Source organism: Amphibalanus amphitrite, unplaced genomic scaffold, assembly GCF_019059575.1.
Source record: "Amphibalanus amphitrite isolate SeventyFive unplaced genomic scaffold, NRLGWU_Aamphi_draft 000300F_arrow, whole genome shotgun sequence".
Classification (NCBI taxonomy): Eukaryota; Metazoa; Arthropoda; class Thecostraca; order Balanomorpha; family Balanidae; genus Amphibalanus; species Amphibalanus amphitrite.
Genome location: NW_024881795.1, coordinates 327596 through 348868, shown reverse-complemented (window position 1 = coordinate 348868; position 21273 = coordinate 327596). Strand labels below are relative to the sequence as shown.

At 52.8% G+C, this 21273-nt stretch overlaps 1 protein-coding gene across 1 annotated transcript in view; it reads right to left on the bottom strand.

Annotated features, from left to right (window-relative positions):
• Positions 1–1966: 1966 nt before the first annotated feature.
• LOC122387849 overlaps positions 1967–21273 on the bottom strand; it is an 85573-nt gene continuing 66266 nt past the window's right edge. Inside the window, exons 63-74 of the mRNA XM_043378409.1 lie at positions 20699–21017; positions 8583–8697; positions 8062–8137; positions 7522–7636; positions 6944–7117; positions 6343–6494; positions 5742–5928; positions 5150–5268; positions 4515–4767; positions 4012–4190; positions 3363–3621; positions 1967–2926 (exon numbers count right to left, since the gene is read on the bottom strand). Coding sequence (XP_043234344.1) covers positions 2883–2926; positions 3363–3621; positions 4012–4190; positions 4515–4767; positions 5150–5268; positions 5742–5928; positions 6343–6494; positions 6944–7117; positions 7522–7636; positions 8062–8137; positions 8583–8697; positions 20699–21017 — 1992 coding nt within the window. The 3' untranslated portion in view covers positions 1967–2882. The remainder of the gene's footprint in view (positions 2927–3362; positions 3622–4011; positions 4191–4514; positions 4768–5149; positions 5269–5741; positions 5929–6342; positions 6495–6943; positions 7118–7521; positions 7637–8061; positions 8138–8582; positions 8698–20698; positions 21018–21273) is intronic.

Here is a 21273-nt window from a genome sequence, read left to right as displayed (position 1 = left end):
TTGTTTTTTTACCAATCAGCTCCAACCAGCTCAGCTTTAACCAATCAGCTTATCTGACACAATCCGACGAGTCTGTCTTCTGAACGCTGATTGGCTTGAGTGTGACGTCATCGCTATGCCATCATACAGTAGGTGCCGTAGAGAGTATCAACATAGTACCAATATGTTAAATAGTTTTAAATACTTTTTCGCGAATTGTGCACTTCTGGCACCAGTTTTAAAAAGAAAATGAAAAATAATAATGTCAAAATGAAAAACAACGATATCTTCATATTTCACGAAGGTGGCCCTTTTCTATTTGGCTATTTGTACCATTGTTTCAATGACATTTGAGTAAAAATAATCATCGATTACTGATCTCAGGCAGCTTTTGCCAAATTGTCAGGGAACTCAGATTTGTTTTTCAATAGAAAAACACAATTCTAAAGAATAGTGTTTTAACTATTGACAACAAACCTTCGGTTATTTTATTTTCCAACATTTTCACGCATTTTCAGATTTAATTTTTATTAATGGCTCTTTAGATCGTCGTTCCATAGTCACTGACCGAACAAAGTGCCTACCCTATTTTGCACATTTGACAAGCGTGGGCCGAATGACTAAGAACTGTGGATTTACTGAATCCGCTACGGCGTATTCCATGAAACGGAGGATAATGGTAGCCTGTCGGTTCAATATCAATATGCGATCGCCAGCACTCAGCAGTCTGTTCACATGTCGCCCATGTGATAATTATGAAGGCTGGAGTCTGCGTTGGAAGCGCCAAGCAGCTTCAGTTCAATTTGCTAGTTGCAGTAATTATCAAAACCTTTGTAAGCGTATGTTACATAACCACAAAGATTAGGTACATCTTACATGTTGCTGCTGCCTGCAATAACGTGCACTGCGTTTCGGCAGAGAAAAAACGCCAAGATAACACTTCGGTCTAACAAATAGACATATTTTACTTACTCGAACAAGGTAGGTATTGAATGGTACACTGAGTGACAATCATTGACCTTTGTTAAATGGAATTGTTGAGATGAAATATGAAATACCCTGCGAGTGAAGATATGATCGAAAAGTGCAAAATATAGGTAGGTACGCATACGAACATCGATTTCATGAAGTGATCTTGGTGATGATGACATAACCTGTGGCAGCATGAGTAAATGGTGTATGGCGCTTTTTTGTAATTTAGTTGAGTCGTTTTGTCTCGCGAGCGTTCTTCTGAGGGCGTACGTGACGTCATGCGCGACCTGTCACGTGGCCGGCTGACCAATCGCGTGCCGTCCCGACCCCGGCGCCGGCCAGGGGGGGGGGGGGGCGGGACGTCAGTGCAGGTCACGCTCTTTCCGTGTCCAGCCGCCGTGAGATGCACTTGTGCGACGATGCCTGACGTCTAAAGGCTGAGCTACACTATGCGTTTTCTGCGTGCATTTTTTTTGCGAGTTTGCGTGATTTGCGTAATATCGTTCTAGAAATAAACGACATTACGTTACGCATCATGCCGTGCGATCTTTATCCACTAAGATATTTTGCATACGATCAACTTTCTGCACCGTTCCGTGCTTCTATCCTCAGGATACTGAAATCCTTCTCCTCCACGCCGCAATCCCCCTCCGGGCTGGACAGGCAACTTTATCTCATGCGGGCTGCTCCCTTGGAGCGGCACCGCTGTTCCCGAGGGAGCGCACCCCGTAGCCGGGTGCAGTGAGTACCTTGGGGCTGGGGGCTGGGTGGCTTGTCCTCTGGACGGGCTCAGCCCCGGCGACTCACTAGGGTGCCTGCCCAGACCAATGTCTCCCCCTAATTCCTATCATCCTTCCGGCTCTGCAATGGTCTTGTCAGACCGAAAGGGCCTAACCCAACAAAACAAACAAACAAACAAATCAACTTTCTGCGATCTTCTGCCTTACATTCCTCTGCTTTACGATTTTTTGTCAGGTTACCGCTAATCACAACCTTCCTCTGAATTAAATCCTCGTTTTGGCGTCGTCCATTTATTCAGAATATCCAGTGTCAACTCGATTCATGCTAGTAAGTCTGGACGGATATTTCACATATTATAGCAGATCTATCATACAAAACAGCACGGCAGCGATCCGACATGAGACAGATCTTTCATTGTGCTAGAATTGTCGACATCCGATATAGTTTGACAGATCTCATGATGCATCGCGATATTGTCATGACATCTGACATAGTTTGACAGAACTGGAATACATGACAGCACGACAGGTCATCCTTCAAACGCAAAATCTGACACTTAACACATTTACAAACATTCTGAATCTCATTCACACCGACGCCTCACTTATAAAACACACCACAAAAGCAGTCCTTTTGCAGTTCGACACCCAAGCGACCCCACCCCTCCCATCATCCCATCCCTCCCCTCCAATGATATCCCAACACACGGTACTTCCCACTCGTGCATACAATAACTTAGGTAAAATGGTACATGAAAACTGAGCACTGGACGGATCCGGCGGCTGGCCTCTGCGACCGACCGCACCGGGTCTCTTGGCGAGCGTCTCGTAACGTTACGATCGTTACGACGTTACGTTACGATCCTTGCGACACGTTGCGATCGTTACGACGGTGCGTTACGATCGTTACGACACATTACGATCGTCTCCACGTCACGTTACGACCTCCTCGTAACGTTACGACCGTTACGACACGTTACGATCCTCGTGACGCCGGCATCGCCCACCCGCCCAGAAAAGTGGGCTCTCTCGCGGCAGTCGCGTGTTGAGCCGACGCTACCAGCCGCCCGTAACCCCAGGGCTCGGCTGCAACGTCCGGTAAATGCCCCGCTCCGGAGTCCGGGGGGCCGCTCGGCCTCCCAGACTCGCAGGCTGGTTGGACGGGCTGCCTTCTCCCCTGGCACGGAACCACTAGCGGGCCTGGTCGTCGCTATCGTCTGTCGTGTCGTTCTTGTCTGCGGAAAGGAGGAAGTTTGGTTAGTTTTGTGGTATCTAAGGGTTCAGCTTGCATGCCTAGCATTGCTGGGTTAAGCGTGTATTTGAGGCGTTTGCCACTTCCACAAGCACTTTTAGGTTATTCGTACCTGTCTGGTGTTTGAGATTTTACAGTTCTATGTAGTCATTAAACATGGTGCAGGATGCCCTTTGACAGATCGTGACATTTCAAGAAAGATGTAAAGTAGAAAATTAAAATAACCTCACTGATGAACTATATTTTATTCGGAATCGCATCATAACTGGAATGAAACCAGCTGAAATTTACATCAGACTTGCCCTGGAAAGGCGATGTGAGACTTAACCAGGCCCAAACACCAACAACGCCCGGTAACACTACTGGGCACCTGACCAACACATAAAACACCCCCCCCCCTGTCCCCGCTCTCAACTAACCCTTTTTGCCGGTGTAGGCGTGTTTGCGCAGCCGATCGTACAGCTCGTCCTGACGCGCCGCTCCGTAGATACTGGCGTTCGACCTCGCCAGGCTGTTGGCTTTACCCGGGTGGAGCCCGTCCCTCATGTAGGTCTCGTTGTAGAAGTTGGGCATCTCCCAGGCGTCATCCTCCTCGTCGTAGTAGTGTGCGTAGGTTGAATGGTGGGAAGGAGCGATGCTCTCAGCGTACGGAGTAGGCGCGCCGTAGTAGAAGTTCACCTGTCAGCGAGAATAGGTAAACGTCAGGGGTGAAGGTGGTTGATGTTGATAACTCTAAGTGGATAGAAGCATACATACAATGTTTGGCTCGCAATGAGCGTGTTTACACGTTGTAGTGCTGGGACCAGGGGACTTGGATAAGTTCATTGATGACCGCTATTATAGGGTGTGATGTGATTTACTGAATACGACAATACACTGCATTTATTCATAAGCCCTGACTAAAATCCGCACTAAAAGTTTGAATGCGTGGGGGCGATGAAGAAATAGGAAACGACTCCCGGACACTGTCATCGCAAATCAATACCCAGCGCCCTCCCTAGAGTTACCATCACCACCCTAAACTAAAACTTCCACCACACACCACTAGATGTCTCTGCCACCGCTCACCTGCGACGCAGCATCCGGCGGGATCGTCATGGCCTTCTGTACTGGTTCCTGCTGCTTCTTCTTGTTGGCTCGGACGCAGATCATCCAGACGAATAGCACGCAGACGATGGCGAGAACCACGACACCGGCAACTCCAGCGGTGATGTAGGCGAACTTGGACTTCTCGACACACCGCTCACCTGCGGACAGGGGGGGGGGGGTTGGTTGGTTAGAGCGGTTAGAAGGTAAGAAATGAAGCAGTTGCAAGCCACGCCCGCTGTCCTGTTGAACTAGATCTCCTCAGCCTGATCAGGTATCCCTTAAGTCTTTTGGTAATAACTCAGCTTTTGTAAACACCCGATAAAAACGGAACAAGGCACGAGCTCTGTATTGACCTAAATGGTTTTGCTCTATCACAATACAAAGCGAGCCAAGATATTTTTTCCAGTCCATATTTTCTGCTCGTAATCCACATCTACATGCACCTGAATCTAAATACTGATCTTTAAGAGGAGTCTACTCACCAGTGAAGGAGCCAACGCAGCTACACTTGGGCATTCCCGTTCGCTCGTCCTTCGCGCAGACTCCAGAATTGTCACAGAAGCCTTCACAGCGATCAGTACAGTTGAAGCCATTGCCCTCGAAGCCCAGTTTGCACTCGCACTTGAAGGCGTTTGTTTCGGTGTTGATGAGACAGATGGCGTTGGCGTCACACTTTTTCTGGTCTCCGGCTCCGTCGCACGGGTTTACGCACTGTTCAGCGCTGGTGGCACCAACCTGAGGGCGAGGGGGAACAGTGGTTAGATAGGCCACATTATTTAGCGGAAACGGAGACTGGTGGGGGATAACGGATGAGCTAATTAGAAACAAATACTTAGAAATTAAGTATTTGAGCTAATTAGAAACAAATACTTAAATCTTTTGATCTTTTATGGCATTGCACTGTGCTCTTTAGAACCCCAAGAACGTGACTTTAAAATGAGTCATAACATTACAGCATTGTAGCGCAGGTATTTCCAGCAACAATGTCTACTAATGTTGCAACGACGCCAGACTATGACTGTGACTTCAGTAACTGACTGAGACTGTCTGACTGGGACTTCAGTGATTGATGAGTGACAGTATCACTAACTGACTGTTGACTGTGACTGTGACTGACCTGCTCTGTGGTGGTATCGGGCCGGCACTCAATGCACGCCGTCTGCTGCGACTTGGGCTGGTACGTGCCCAGAGGACACTCCATACATCGGTTGCCGTCCGTCGTGTTCAGGAAGGTGCCTGTGGAACACGGGAAACGAGCGAGTGAGCGACTTAGAGCACATGATACAACAGTGTAACTATCATACCAGCACAAACATACCTTACCATTCTTAGCGAAATTGAGCAAAGTACAGACTATGCGTCTATGCATCTATGCGGATAACGGTGCAATGCTCTCACGTAAAACATGGTATCTTGCCGAAGCTTAAGCATCTCGTGTAATGAAAACGGCAATACATGCTCTTTAGTGCATACAAAACATCGATGCAAACGCAGCGTTCACATTCTAAAATGCATGTCACACAAACACCGACATTTATGTCCACATAAACTGCCACAAAATATTTGATTTCCGCAACGAAATCCCAAATAGTACGCTACTTCCTCTGTAGTATCCCAAGTCCCAACCCACTCCCCCTAAACACCTTATGTTTTCCTTTGTCCTGTGGTTATCCTCCCATACGCTAACCCTAACCCCGTGTTATCCTTACCCTCGCGGCAGATGGGCAGTGAACACTGTTCCACCGTGCTCGAGCCCAGGTCCAGTGTGGTGGTTCCCTCGGGACAGGCCACACAGGCTGGCTGCTCGCCACGTGTGCGGTACGTGCCACGTGCACACGGCTGGCACGAGTTGTCCAGAGAGAGCTGCTCACCGTCGTCACACTCGGGCTTACACTCCTGTGGGGAGTGGGGACGGGGTGAGTTACACACTCGATCCATGTAAATTACAACACATGTGAGGAGCAGGAAAAGAGTTCGCCCTGTCCTTGGCAGAAGTTAAGCATTCTCTATATAGCAGACGCGAGCTCAAATATCCTTTCTATGGGTTGGCAAAACCAGTGCTAAAGCGTTAAAATGTTAAAAGTGAACAACACCGGTCAAAGTCGGTCAAAATTGAGTCGTCCTTCACAAATACAGCTGTATAAACTCGACTAACCGACAGAAATTAACAACTAACACGGTCTTTTCCATTGTAGAAACTAACACTGAAGAAAGAAATTACGGGCCTTAATTAATTAATAAATTACATAGCCTTAGAAAAATGAAATGGTAAACTCCGCGACTTTTCCCTACGGTAATGTCCCGTCTCACCTCTCCGGTGACACTCTCCGAGGTGCGCGTGGTCAGGCCGGGCCCGCACGGGGAGCACGAGAACTGTCCCTCCTCAGGCTGGTAGTTGCCGAAGCCGCAGGCGTGACAGCGCAGCAGTTCGTTGTCGTAGTAGCGGCCGGCGGAGCAGCGCTCTGGGGAGGGGGAGGGGGGAGGTTAGAGATGGAAAATACAGTAACGCTCTGGGGACAGGAAAGGCAGGGTTAGAGAGAATGCAGGAGACGGGTGGGTTACAGCTAAAAAGAGCACAGTATACTTGGGGAGCTGGGCACACAGATAGAGTTTGAGAGCAGAGGGAGTCTGCAGAAGCAAGTGACAACTGATAAAGTTGCAAGATAACAAACCGTTAGATGAGGGAATTAGTGAAAATAAGTCAAAAGAGCCTCAAACAAAATGAAGGTCTTCACTTCAATCAGCCTGCACGCAGTTCATGCCGAGGTAATTGATATCAAGAGGTCCAGGCAATTAATTCTCCCGCCATTCAACGACAAACACAACTATGACGCAGAAAACTAAAAAAGTGCTTCAATCACACTGAAACAGCCATTCTCTTCGCGTTCCTCCATCTCTCCTTGTTACTCACCTTTGCACTCGCCGACGCTCTGCGCGCCGCGGATGGCTGTAACCCCCGGTCGGCCGGCGATGGCCGGGCAGGGGATACACGACGACTGCCCCAGCTGATCCTGATAGGTACCCAGTGCACACTTCACACAGGTGCCCGTGGAGCGCTCGTAGAACGTACCCGCCGCGCAGGATACTGTGAAATGACGTCAGGTCAGGTCAGATAAGGTCAGATCAGTCTGTCTTAGAATTGGTAGAGTGTCACTGCATGGCGCAGTGAGGCATTGTTAAATTCAGCTGAGCTATAATGACTATAAATTTGTCAGCTCTCAAAGCTTCACGGAGCGCTGCAGAAACTTCAGACATGCAAGAATCATATTCACACATTGATCCATTAGTTTTAAACAGGCTGTTCTTTCCTGTGCATAATCTTAGACTCGGTCACACATCGATGATCCCTTCAATGGTATCGCCGCTCCTTATAACACTAGTAAACCCTTCCCAGCATATCGTTTGATTATTACCTTCTCATTTACCCAGCATGAGTTATTCCTTTCCCCACTAGTTACCCAATTTACGCTGACCCGCCGTTACACTTACCACACTGGTCACCGAAGACTACCTTTCCGGGTTCACAGTAGTACTCTGAGCCCAGTTCCAGAGAGGCCGGGTCAGGGACCACGTTAGGCAGCTGAGACTGAACGTCAAATTCGCCCTAAAATGAGCGCAAAGTCATGTCAAAACTCACCTCGAAACAAACAGCGGTTATACGGGGCAGAAGGGAAACAACCTTTGAATGATGCACAGGTAATGGAGCCGGTAACACAAGGCAGATGGGACTGCAAATCAAAGAACAACATCAAACCAATAAGTATTGAGACTAGTACAAACAAATGTAGGTACGCTATATGAAACAAATAACCGTCTTCACGTCGAGCTGCTCGCTATGAAATACATATGCAAAGAAACGTACAAATAATTATTTGTAGAATGCATAGAAGCATTTGTACGCTAGACTCACTGAATAAAAACGAAACCAGCATGGAAGAGGGTATGAAGCAAACCGTTTTACAGCATTACATTATCACAAGACACTAGCCCCAGAACATTCTTCACGGCCCTAGATGTAATCAAACTCACATTTTCCAGAATGATCCTCTCTATGAGCGCCTGAACATCAGCTGCCTGGTTGGTGTCGGCGTTTGTGACCGGTCCGCTGTAACGAACGGACGACATTGGTCAATTGAAAACTCGGGAATAGTTACGGCAAAACTTTCAGCTGGTGTGAATCGCGGAAACATGTACAACATTTATTTATCCCTAGTAAAATAAAAACGATGATAAGCAAGTCCGCTTATGCCTAGATAATGGATATTCATCCATTCATTCATGGTTACAGTTTCACATCTTCTTAAAAAAAAACGGAACATCGCAACCCGATATAGTAATGCAGGATTACTTCAAAATATGCAATAGAGTCTGCACCACCATAATAGATTTCAACATGTTCTCAAATGAGCTGATGACGCAAACTGTCTTCCTCATTCAAAAGCCCGTCGACGCAATGTCCCCGGTACCAGATGTTCAATAAGCCATTCCACACTCAATCAATCATTGAGCGTAACTAATTACGAGACCATGAGCTGCTGTTTTGTACTCACTTCTGAGCCGGGAAGCTGATTTCCACCTCGTAGAGGCCGTCGTTCTCCGTTTGCCGCTTGGAGCGGGCGCGCTGGCCGCAGTTGACGTTCACGTTCAGACCATCACACTCGTCACCTGGGGAAGAACAAAAGTGTCACGAGCTGAACACCTCCTTACAATACTGACAGTTGACGCTAGTACACCTCACGGCACTGGCAGTTGACACACCTTCTCGTGACACTGACAATGACACACTTGACCTCGCAGTGACACATTACAACATGTATTACCTTCCGATTATACAATGGCGTTTTATTGCTATAACGTAGTATTAAATGGGAAATTGAATTATAGCCATGTTATATCAATGTAAGTCATCGATGTTATGTATTTTTTACGAAAAAAACTGATCTGTCGAATGCTCGTCTGCTCATTTCACGAACCTTTTATAACAGTCGTTCACAGTTATTTCATTGTGGCAAATAACTGGTCCCAGTGTGCCCACATTACGGATTCAGTGAGTTATCGGTGCCAACTTTGACGCGGCACCGATAGCTATATCAACAACCAGGTTCGTTGTGCCATAGACATACATTATACATTACGTAACCAGTTATACCATCCCATATACCCCCGGAACCATCCCAAAAATCCCTCCCACATACCCCGGTACCAGTCACAACTGGCGGTCAGTACACCCCATATACCGACAATCCCACACCGTCCCCATATACCCCCGGTACCAGGCACAAAGGGCGGTCAGTCCACCTCATATACCCCCGATACCAGGCACAACTGGCGGTCAGTCCACCCCATATACCCACACCACCCCATATACCCCCGGTACCAGTCACAACGACCGGTCATTGGCTACCCCATATACCCCCGTTACTGTATGCCTGGCCTATTCAAATACATTAACCAGAGGGGTGTGGTAATAACTGGTGTAAGCAAATTGACCACGGTCAAAAATGCATTACCAGAATGCACTTAAGCCAACATTTTGGGATGGTCTCGTTCCTAAGTCGGCTAAGAGCTTCGGTCCAGAAAATTAACCCGCGCACCGACGGGGGGGGGGGCGGATATCCGCCCCCCCCTGAGGTTTTTCGCGGATAGCGGGAAAACCGCGGCGCGTAGCGCCGCGAAATTTGGTATGACTATTCTCTCATCAATTTTACACATGGTGTGCAAGTTTGAACCTCCTAACTTTTAAGGTCAGGTCACCAGGTCACTTTGAATGACCCAACCTCAAGTCACTTTTTTGCAACTTTGTCACCGTGCCAGAGCTACAGTAGATGTCGGAGGCCTTTGAAAGTCGCAGGATGTTATTAGGTCATTAGTAGCTACAATTTGTTTATCTCGGAATTTTGATGTCGGTGACCTAAGGTCAGGTCAATTTCGCGACCTCCCCATTATAAGTCAATGGGGGAAAAATCAACTCCCTGTTTTTACCACTAAAACGGGTCGGAATGGCCCCATATACCATACATGACTTCACATACGATCAACCTTCACTACCTTGAGGTCTGTTTTGCTGTTGGGCAGCTGTAAGGTCATGTGACGTCATCAAAGGTCACCAAAGGTTTTTTGCCAATAACTCTTACAGGAACAAGATACAGCCGCGCGGATGGTCTCATTGTGTTCAGCTCGTCAAGACGCATCGAATGATATACATGATGACCTCGAGGTCACGTGACCTGAGGTCAACCTTTGACCTTGACCTTTCGAGGTCAACATATATATCATTCGATGCGGATTGACGAGAGGATCACGATGATGCCCTTAGTTTGTTCCTATATTGACTACTTCGAAAGTTATTCGAGAAAAACCCTCTCCATATCTAGCGCCGCCATTTTGACTTTTTCGACCCCTGTGACGTCATCTTTGACCTGACCTGAAAATGACCTTAGTAAAAATTGTAGACCTTGTCCGTGCGTATCCGATGCCGTTTACCGCTTGTCGCTATCTTGCTTCGTTCTCGAGATCTCAGGGGGGGGGGGCGGTCATCCGCCCCCCCCCCCGTCGGTACTAAGTTGGCGCAGACCCCCGTCGGTGCGCGGGTTAATTTATCGTTGGCATACAGTAAAATACATACCAAACTCGGCCGGTGATAGATTTTCAAGACCTCAGTCCTTACTGATTTTTGAACTCGGCCTTCGGCCTCGTTCAAAAATCCAGTAAGGACCTCGGTCTTGAAAATTTATTTACACCGGCCTCGTTCAGTATTATATAGTACCAGTCACAACTGGCGGTCAGTCCACCCCATATACCCACAATCCCACACCATCCCCCTCCCCATATATACCCCCGGTACCAGGCACAACTGGCGGTCATTGGCCAGCCCTCTGAGCACACCGTCCGACAGCTGGCGTCGACTGAGGTGCGCGTCTCACGCGGTCCACCTGCCCCCAGGGGCCGCTGGGAGCCGGGCCCAGTCAACGACCCCGCCACCGCCGCTAACAGCCGCGGCCGCTGAATGGAATCAGAGGGCGACGTAAAAGGCAGCGGTTCGGTAGACGCTGATTTGTGATCAGAGTGGATTTAGAACGAATATGGGATCGGAAAAGCTGTGTCAATCGCCACACTCGAAAATTCCAGAAAATCAGTTCTGACATTAGAGAACATGTCCCTTTACTTTAAGTCACTGAGTGTTTTGGTGTGTCTATGGCTCTCTCCATCGTATAAGTCGTGCATCTGATTTGGAACAGGACCTGCTCTGGTACTCCATCGCCCTCCATCAGCCATCCGGGACACGGTACAGACTCCGGGCGGTCCGACCGTCCACCGGCGCGCCGTCCCGTGGGCTCGGGCTCCGTCCCACCGTGATTAAATCGCCACTTACCGTCCCATCGCCCCGCGTTCCAGCGCGTCGGTACTCCGAGACAAACAGGTCGGACATGGGGCGGCCGGCGCTCCCCTCCCGCTCTTTCCCTCCACTCCCATACCTACTCTACCCTTTGCCGACACACGTACTCGCTCGCCATTCCTGACCCTCTCTCTCTCTCTCTCTCTCTCTCTCTCTCTCTCTCTCTCTCCTCTCTCCTCTCTCTCTCTCTCTCTCTCTCTCTCTCTCTCTCTCTCCTCTCTCTCTCTCTCTCTCTCTCTCTCTCTCTCTCCCTCTCTCTCTCTATTCCAGACTCTTCTCTAATCTCTTTCCCCTCTCTCTTTCTCTTTCTCTCTCTCTACTGTAGTGGTCAGCTAGTGAAGAAGGGAGCGACCAAGAACCGGGGTCAAGCCGGCACGATACGGCCCGTGGACACTACAGTAGCCAAGAAGAGACTGCGACATCGGATGTAAAGATAACACCGGGAGACTGCAGCGGAGCATGACAAGCTAACACCAAGATACTGCAGCCGTGGATAAGTCACTAGCACCAAAAGCCGAAAATCCGAGCGGCAACGTTTAGTCGTTTGTATGGACGTTTGTCAATTTGCTTGCATCAAAAGCAGTTGCCAACGAGGGGACTGCAACTGTGAGTGGGCTACTAACACCACGGCGACCCTCTCAAGCCATCTAGCAGCAAATTACAACGCATGGAAAAGTATTGGAGCTGCCAGCACTCAGGAGACTTCAACGAAGGGCAAGTGCCTAGCACCGAGAGACTGCAACGAAACATAGGTCGCTAGCACCACAGTCCCGAAGACAAGAGATTGAAAGCACCCATCATGGAGACTCTAACGATACATAAGTCGCTAGCACCACGAGACTGCGATGGAGAGCTAGGCTCTACCACCGGATTTCTTCGTCACATCAACATGAGTCGATGATTCGCGTCTAATTTCCACTCATAGCTCTCCCTTGACTCATGTGACCCACATTGCTTACCCAGCCGGGTAGTCAGCACTATCTAAGAGTCACCGTTCGCCCTGTAGGCTAGCTTCTCAATAGATACCGGTGTTCCGACCTCTAGGAACACCAGTTGATAACATCAGAGAACTTCGGCCGAACCGGCGCAGTCTGCACCAAAATAGGTCAGTATAGCGGTGCTAAACGCCTGCAAACTAATATACTTAGCCGTGAACTGAATATCGTAGCACATAGCTCTACACACTTCAAAACGAAAACTTTATGTCGAATAATATCCAAAATAAGCCACCTAGCTTCGACGTCTCAATCCATCAAATTCGCCGATCGTCGTCAGTCTAGCGGAACCGACCATCCCCACATGTGGCCACGAGCCGACGAGGAGGCCGGCTGTGACGTCAGACGGGTGCATTCCAGCACCGCCGAGCCGAGCCGAGGAGGTCGACGACCCACTTCCACCGGCGTGCCCGCGGCGGCGGCGGCGGCGGCGGCGGCGGCGGCGGCGGCGGCGGTGGTGGTGGCGGCGGTGGTGGTGGTGGTGGGAGGCTCCTGGGAGACCGGTGGTGACGACGCAGGCAAAATAGGGTGGGGTGGAGTGTGGTGTGGGACGTGGGGTGACGTGGAGAGGTGGTCAGTTGGATTGGCAGGTGTTTTGGGGAGAGAGAGGGAAGGTGAGGGAGGGAGGGAGGGAGGGAGGGAGGGAGGGAGGGAGGGAGGGGGAGGGGGAGGGGGAGGGAGAGAGAGAGAGAGAGAGAGAGAGAGAGAGAGAGAGAGAGAGAGAGAGAGAGAGAGAGAGAGAGAGAGAGAGAGAGAGAGAGAGAGAGAGAAATGGAAGGAAGTAAGAAATAAGACCAGGGAGAAAGAGAGCTCTTGAGATGGATATCATAACTCTAATCCCTCCAGTTTCAAAGAATCCAGTTCCAACCCAACAAGCTGCTCGTCTAGTTCCAATGACAGCTTATCTGTCTAATCAATCAATCTCACAAGGAACCAGCGCAAAACTACACCCGCCCTTCTTTCATTCGGTGCAAGTCCAGTGTGCCACTAAGCCGCTACTTCGGACCAGCCTTAGCTAGGTCACCAAGGGTCGCCCACCAGGCGCTGGCACCTTGCCAAGATCGCCGGCCACTGCCGATATACGTCAACCGGCAGCTCACAAGGGCTGGAGCTTGGAGCATCGCCAATGCGAAATGAGCACATCCGTATAGCTCCTGGCTGTTGGGAATTCGCCTATTTGTGGATTTGGGTAGGTGGGAACTACACTTTGATGGGTCTGATAGCCGGAAAGTGAAACACGACGCCGAAATGGGTCCTGGGAGTGGGAAACCAGTCAAAGTGCTGCAGGATATTAGGCCAATGAGCTGTCGGCTATGTTGATTTGGCCATTACTGGTGAAAGCCAAAATATTTGAGCCATACGATATAGAGAGAATAATAACTTAAGTGCAGCAATAATCACATAACATGCTAGCGTGTCGGCATATAAAATATTTCAAGGAATAATAAATCCTCTTTGGCAAAACCACGAATCCTTCTCTCCAGAAAACAGTTTCATGGCATCTCAGCTGAATGGCCTTAATTCAATTTCATGCGAAAGCCAAGAAGAGCCGATGGATGACACCAGTCGTGCTGTTTTAGAGTCATATTTTTCCCAGGTTTATGTTTGTAGATATAAAACTTTATCGGAATTCACTGGGATTGTATTGCGTATGCAAGTCCAAATATTTCGGCCAATATTGTTTGGCCTTGGTCACTGGACAACTAGAATAACCCTATAAGTATAGCTCACATTGCAGCGATACCCAAAATTCTAAATTAAATTCACAGACAAAAAAATCATATCCCCGCGCGCTATCAACCATGTAGGAGATTCCAAGTTAAGAATATCTAGATACACTCACTATAGGGTTATTCTAGTTGTCCAGTGACCAAGGCCAAACAATATTGGCCGAAATATTTGGACTTGCATACGCGACACCAGTCGTGTTTACATAGGGTTCCCTTAATCTTCCCCTATTTCTCCCCTATTTTCAGATCGAATTTTAGGCATCATAGCGCTCGCGTGTAACGTTGCTATGGACGCTATTGTTGTTAGAAGCATACTAAGCATCGTTTATGCTGTAAACAATATAAATTGGGCTTATTTAATACTCGAAATTCAACAATTCATATTTTGAAGTAATTTTATCCTGCCCTTCAATTCCCTCTTTAAGCGACAAATAGGGGAGGATTTGGTAGCGTAGCGCCTTTCCAAAAGCTGCTACGCTACCATATCCAGTGGTTCTCAAACTATCACATCACAAAAGCGGCGTGCTGATTGGCCGGCAGTTCCGAATCGTCCGACTGGTGGTCCCCGACTCGACAAGCGCACGTGCGCCGACTGAGGATTTTTAAGTGGCATTAACGCATAAACGGCAGAAAGTCAAGGCGGAAATTCGACCAGGGACCGCGGATTCAAATTCTCGTAGGGTGTGCAAGATGTGGCGATTGGGCCCCCCATCTCACGCCGGGCCCCTTCCAAAAAGTCAGCGCCGCCACTGCTCCGGAATAAGCCGATTCTAAAGAAGCGGGGCGGGAAAACCTTCAAAATTGACGGTCGTAAGATGACTGAGCGAGCATCTTACGGTCAGGAGATGCATGAGCAGAGTAAATGCACATGCATGCATGCAACGTGATCCAAATCGATCTCCGATTTTCCCAAGCAGGCCCCCTAAAGGCTTACAGTGACCTTCAAGAGCCCCTACGGGTCTCAGAGAGCCCTTTTGCACAGTTGATGTTGGCACACTTCTTTTTATCATGGATTACATGAATTAGTTTAAAAATAAAACTTAAATAAACAACAATAAAACACGGCCGGCGGGATGTTTGGGCCCATCGATTTGGCCCCTATGACCTATGGGGGTCTGGCCTCCGGCCCCCTTAGCTTCCCCATTGCTCTACGGCCCCATAAAGGCCGCACGCCAGCTCCTGAGACCCAACGCCGGCAATTCTAAGGGTCACCGGCGCACCGCACACGGTCTTTGAAGGTCCCATAACGGCCTCTGGAATACCTCATGTACAGCCCACAGCAGAAGTAATGTGGGGTTTCAGTCATGGGTATGTTCTGCTTCTGAAGCTTAGGAACGATTGACCAGACTACAATGAAATTTTGAATGTAGCTTATATGTATCGTCACCCTTGCAGCTGCAACTTAAGCTATTGACATCTTCTTTTCGATCACTCCGCATTAAACAATCGCCAGTCAAAGCCAACCGTTGAGATTGGTAAAACCCTACATTACTTTAGCGGTGGGCTGTACATAAAAATATGGATGCCCATGCCGCTTCTTGGGCCCCCACACCGGGCTCTTTGACACCGTTCGCCGGCTCCATGGGGTACCAACTACCAATAGTAGCGGCGGAACACCTTCAATTAAGGGGGGGGGGGGGCACTGCCGACTTTTGGTCCCATTCTTTCCATGCAACGCCCATAGGGCTAATGTTAAAATGCCCAAATCAAAGGGGGGCACGGTGCCCCGGTGCCCTCCCCGTTCCGCCGCCTATGACTACCAAGCAAGCTCGCCTGGAGGTCCCCCACCGTCTCTTGGCGCCCGAGTAGCCTCGATGCCTGAATAGGGCCCCCGAGACATCGACCTTGGCCAAAAAGCGTTCGTGTAGGCCCTCAGAAACTGGTGTGAGCCCTGAGATTACTGTGTGGGCTACTCAGGCACTTCTGTCGGGTCATCATGCATCGATTTGGGTCCGAGCTAGTGAGGGTTATCAGAAGCATCCTTTAGCCCTGCGACTTTAGAGGTTGGTGTGAGATCCTAAAAAAGAAAGTGAGGGCACTCCGAGGCTTGCAAAGGGCTTTTCCTCGGAGGTCGGCCTTGGCCGAACGGCGTTCCTCAAACTGGTGTAGGGCGCTGAGATTACTGAATGGGACTCTCGAGTATTGGCATGGGGCCCTCAGCTATCAGCACGGAGCCCTCAGGAGCCGGTAAGGGCTCCTCTGCGGCATGCATATTGCATAAGCCATCCGATCTCAGAGGCTGGTGTGAGATCCTAAACAAGAGCTGAGTGCACTTAAAAACCTGCCTAGGGCCCTCAGAGAGCAGCTTTGACCAGACGGCGGTCGTGGACGCCCTTAGAAACTGACGTAGGGGCTGCCTCAGTCGGTCGGCCCTCTCACATCAGCCTGGGGATCTCAGGAATCGGCCTGGGGCCCTCAAGAGCCGGTTAGGGCCCTTGGAAAGTGGCATTATACCCTGAGATAGCTGTGTAAGGCCCTCGGGTAACGGCTTGGGGCCCTCGGGCATCGGCCTGCGCCCCCGGGCATTGGCCAGAGGTCCTTGGATATCGGTCTGGGGGCCCTCAAGAGCCGGTGACTGGTGAGGGCCTTCAGAAACTGGTATGGGGCCCTGAGATAACTCTGTGGGCTTTCAGGTGCTGATGCGGGACCCTTAGGCATCGGCCCCAACAGGGTGTTAAGGAGGGCAGGGGGCAGGGGCCCTCAAGAGCCGGTTAGGGCCCTCAGAAACTGGCGTGGATCCCTGAGCTAGCCATGTAGGTACTCAGACACCGGCGTGGGACCTTTAGACATCGACTTGGGGCCCTCGGGCATCGGCCTGGGCCAGAGGCGGATCCAGCTCAGAGGTTTGGGGGGGGGGCAAACCATAAAAATTTATCGATTCTTTCCATGCATCGTCCATAGGCGTAATGTTAAAATCATGCCGTTTGGGGTGGGGGGCAAATGCCCATTTTGCCCCCCCCCCTGGATCCGTCACTGGCCTGGGCCCTCAAGAGCCGGTGGGAGCGCTAAAAATGGCGTGGGTGGGGTTCTGAGATAACCCCTGAGATAACACTAGAACCTGTTCAGTGTTCACGCCTTCAGGCACCGGTGCGGGACCATCAGGCTCGCGCTGGGGCCCTCGAGAATCGGCTTGGGACACTCAAGCGCCAGGGCCGCATGGGCCCCCACAACGATCTGTGGGTGTGCAAAAATAGGTGTTTGCACACCCTCAGGATTTTCAGGGTGTGCAATTGCACACCCTGCCCCCCGGAATCCGCGGTCCCTGAATTCGACAGGTGCGGTGTTCTGATATTGCGGTGGATGTGATTACACCTACTTGAATAATAGCTCAGCCGTTTAAAGTATGTTAAATGCTAGATAGTTTTCTGATTGTTCTTGCTTTGAGCTTTCATGTGCTATCACTTTTACCTCAGTGTCTAGTCTGGAAGCTATTTGGGAGAGCCCTAAAGGTAAGTAACAATTGCAAACTGCTTCTAGAATGACTTAGTTGCGCCATATTTGTAGTGAAGCGAGGTAAAGGAGACAGAGGATTCCTTTATAAGGGACATTTAAGAGACAAATAGGGGAAGATTAAGGGAACCCTATGTAAACACGGTTACCGTTAGCTAAGCCAGATCAAATCAGCTAAGCCACTTCACCTCGTGACAGAGGGCTTGGCCTCGCCTCGTCTCTAGCTATCAGTCCGTCAGTTTGGAAGTCTGTCAGTTCCGTCTGTCATACCGTTAGCTCGTCTATCCGTCATTCAATCTGTCCGTCCGTCCGTCCGTCCGTCTGTCTATATGTAGGTATGCATGCTTGTCCATCCATGGGTCTGCTCGTCTGTCCGACAGTCCCTCCGTCAATTCGTCAGGAAGCCCGTCCGTCCGTCCATCCGTCCGTCCGTCCATCGTCCATCCGTCCGTCCGTCCGTCCGTCCGTCCGTCCGTCCGTCCGTCCGTCCGTCCGTCCGTCCGTCCGTCCGTCCGTCCGTCCGTCCGTCCGTCCGTCCGTCCGTCCGTCCGTCCGTCCGTCCGTCCGTCCGTCCGTCCGTCCGTCCGTCCGTCCGTCCGTCCGTCCGTCCGTCCGTCCGTCCGTCCGTCCGTCCGTCCGTCCGTCCGTCCGTCCGTCCGTCCGTCCGTCCGTCCGTCCGTCCGTCCGTCCGTCCGTCCGTCCGTCCGTCCGTCCGTCCGTCCGTCCGTCCGTCCGTCCGTCCGTCCGTCCGTCCGTCCGTCCGTCCGTCCGTCCGTCCGTCCGTCCGTCCGTCCGTCCGTCCGTCCGTCCGTCCGTCCGTCCGTCCGTCCGTCCGTCCGTCCGTCCGTCCGTCCGTCCGTCCGTCCGTCCGTCCGTCCGTCCGTCCGTCCGTCCGTCCGTCCGTCCGTCCGTCCGTCCGTCCGTCCGTCCGTCCGTCCGTCCGTCCGTCCGTCCGTCCGTCCGTCCGTCCGTCCGTCCGTCCGTCCGTCCGTCCGTCCGTCCGTCCGTCCGTCCGTCCGTCCGTCCGTCCGTCCGTCCGTCCGTCCGTCCGTCCGTCCGTCCGTCCGTCCGTCCGTCCGTCCGTCCGTCCGTCCGTCCGTCCGTCCGTCCGTCCGTCCGTCCGTCCGTCCGTCCGTCCGTCCGTCCGTCCGTCCGTCCGTCCGTCCGTCCGTCCGTCCGTCCGTCCGTCCGTCCGTCCGTCCGTCCGTCCGTCCGTCCGTCCGTCCGTCCGTCCGTCCGTCCGTCCGTCCGTCCGTCCGTCCGTCCGTCCGTCCGTCCGTCCGTCCGTCCGTCCGTCCGTCCGTCCGTCCGTCCGTCCGTCCGTCCGTCCGTCCGTCCGTCCGTCCGTCCGTCCGTCCGTCCGTCCGTCCGTCCGTCCGTCCGTCCGTCCGTCCGTCCGTCCGTCCGTCCGTCCGTCCGTCCGTCCGTCCGTCCGTCCGTCCGTCCGTCCGTCCGTCCGTCCGTCCGTCCGTCCGTCCGTCCGTCCGTCCGTCCGTCCGTCCGTCCGTCCGTCCGTCCGTCCGTCCGTCCGTCCGTCCGTCCGTCCGTCCGTCCGTCCGTCCGTCCGTCCGTCCGTCCGTCCGTCCGTCCGTCCGTCCGTCCGTCCGTCCGTCCGTCCGTCCGTCCGTCCGTCCGTCCGTCCGTCCGTCCGTCCGTCCGTCCGTCCGTCCGTCCGTCCGTCCGTCCGTCCGTCCGTCCGTCCGTCCGTCCGTCCGTCCGTCCGTCCGTCCGTCCGTCCGTCCGTCCGTCCGTCCGTCCGTCCGTCCGTCCGTCCGTCCGTCCGTCCGTCCGTCCGTCCGTCCGTCCGTCCGTCCGTCCGTCCGTCCGTCCGTCCGTCCGTCCGTCCGTCCGTCCGTCCGTCCGTCCGTCCGTCCGTCCGTCCGTCCGTCCGTCCGTCCGTCCGTCCGTCCGTCCGTCCGTCCGTCCGTCCGTCCGTCCGTCCGTCCGTCCGTCCGTCCGTCCGTCCGTCCGTCCGTCCGTCCGTCCGTCCGTCCGTCCGTCCGTCCGTCCGTCCGTCCGTCCGTCCGTCCGTCCGTCCGTCCGTCCGTCCGTCCGTCCGTCCGTCCGTCCGTCCGTCCGTCCGTCCGTCCGTCCGTCCGTCCGTCCGTCCGTCCGTCCGTCCGTCCGTCCGTCCGTCCGTCCGTCCGTCCGTCCGTCCGTCCGTCCGTCCGTCCGTCCGTCCGTCCGTCCGTCCGTCCGTCCGTCCGTCCGTCCGTCCGTCCGTCCGTCCGTCCGTCCGTCCGTCCGTCCGTCCGTCCGTCCGTCCGTCCGTCCGTCCGTCCGTCCGTCCGTCCGTCCGTCCGTCCGTCCGTCCGTCCGTCCGTCCGTCCGTCCGTCCGTCCGTCCGTCCGTCCGTCCGTCCGTCCGTCCGTCCGTCCGTCCGTCCGTCCGTCCGTCCGTCCGTCCGTCCGTCCGTCCGTCCGTCCGTCCGTCCGTCCGTCCGTCCGTCCGTCCGTCCGTCCGTCCGTCCGTCCGTCCGTCCGTCCGTCCGTCCGTCCGTCCGTCCGTCCGTCCGTCCGTCCGTCCGTCCGTCCGTCCGTCCGTCCGTCCGTCCGTCCGTCCGTCCGTCCGTCCGTCCGTCCGTCCGTCCGTCCGTCCGTCCGTCCGTCCGTCCGTCCGTCCGTCCGTCCGTCCGTCCGTCCGTCCGTCCGTCCGTCCGTCCGTCCGTCCGTCCGTCCGTCCGTCCGTCCGTCCGTCCGTCCGTCCGTCCGTCCGTCCGTCCGTCCGTCCGTCCGTCCGTCCGTCCGTCCGTCCGTCCGTCCGTGATACATTACATACCGTCCGTCCAAACGCCCGACTGACCACCCCGATCCGCTCATTATCATTCCTGAGGAATCACCGATTGCAGGTGCTTATTATCCTTCACTTTTAAAATGGGGACGCGACGGACCCCCCACTGCGGCCGGGGCTGCCCACGTCAGCATCAGTCCACCTTGTTTGTCCCCTTGCTGCCCGTTGGGTAGAGTCTACCTACCCTGTCCTGTCAGGTAGAACCCTCCAGCCATGTAAGACAGGTAGAGCTCTCCTGTCACACCTCATGCTATCGGCCCAGTCATTCACCGGCCGGCGTCGTCCGTTCACCCCAATGAACATACCTGAGAGCTGAATCGCTTCTACGGCCGGTGGTGCCGCCCGCGATGGCACCAACACTACACACACCACAGCCAGAACAGCACAAAGCGACACACAAGTCCTCCTTCCCATGGTGACGTGTGTGATGGCCGAGTCGCCGCGCGCGCACCGGCACCGCTGATCCCTCGACGGCGGTCGACTGTCGACTGGCGGCAGATATCGTCTGCCGACCTGACCCCGGGGCTGGGCCTGTTCGCACGCGCAGTCGACGCCGCCGCTGGACGCGAGGAGAGAGTGCGGAGACGAAGAGGCCCGCTCCAGGTAGAGGGATCCGGAGACGCGCTGGGAGGAATGGAGGAATGAGGGGAGGGCTGGGGAGATTAATTACCTCAGACTAGCAGTTTGAGTTGGTAGCTATTACCCTTTCTTGTCGAGCTGATTTGCATATGTGTTTTTCAGATATAAACGGAATGAAGTCCCAGTAAACAGCGTGAAAATAGGTCGACGAGTTCCGTGCGGATATTTGTGCGAGCGTAACTTTTACGCTAGAATTCATCGGCGTCTATTCCATCCTAATAAATCGGGACCAACCCATATA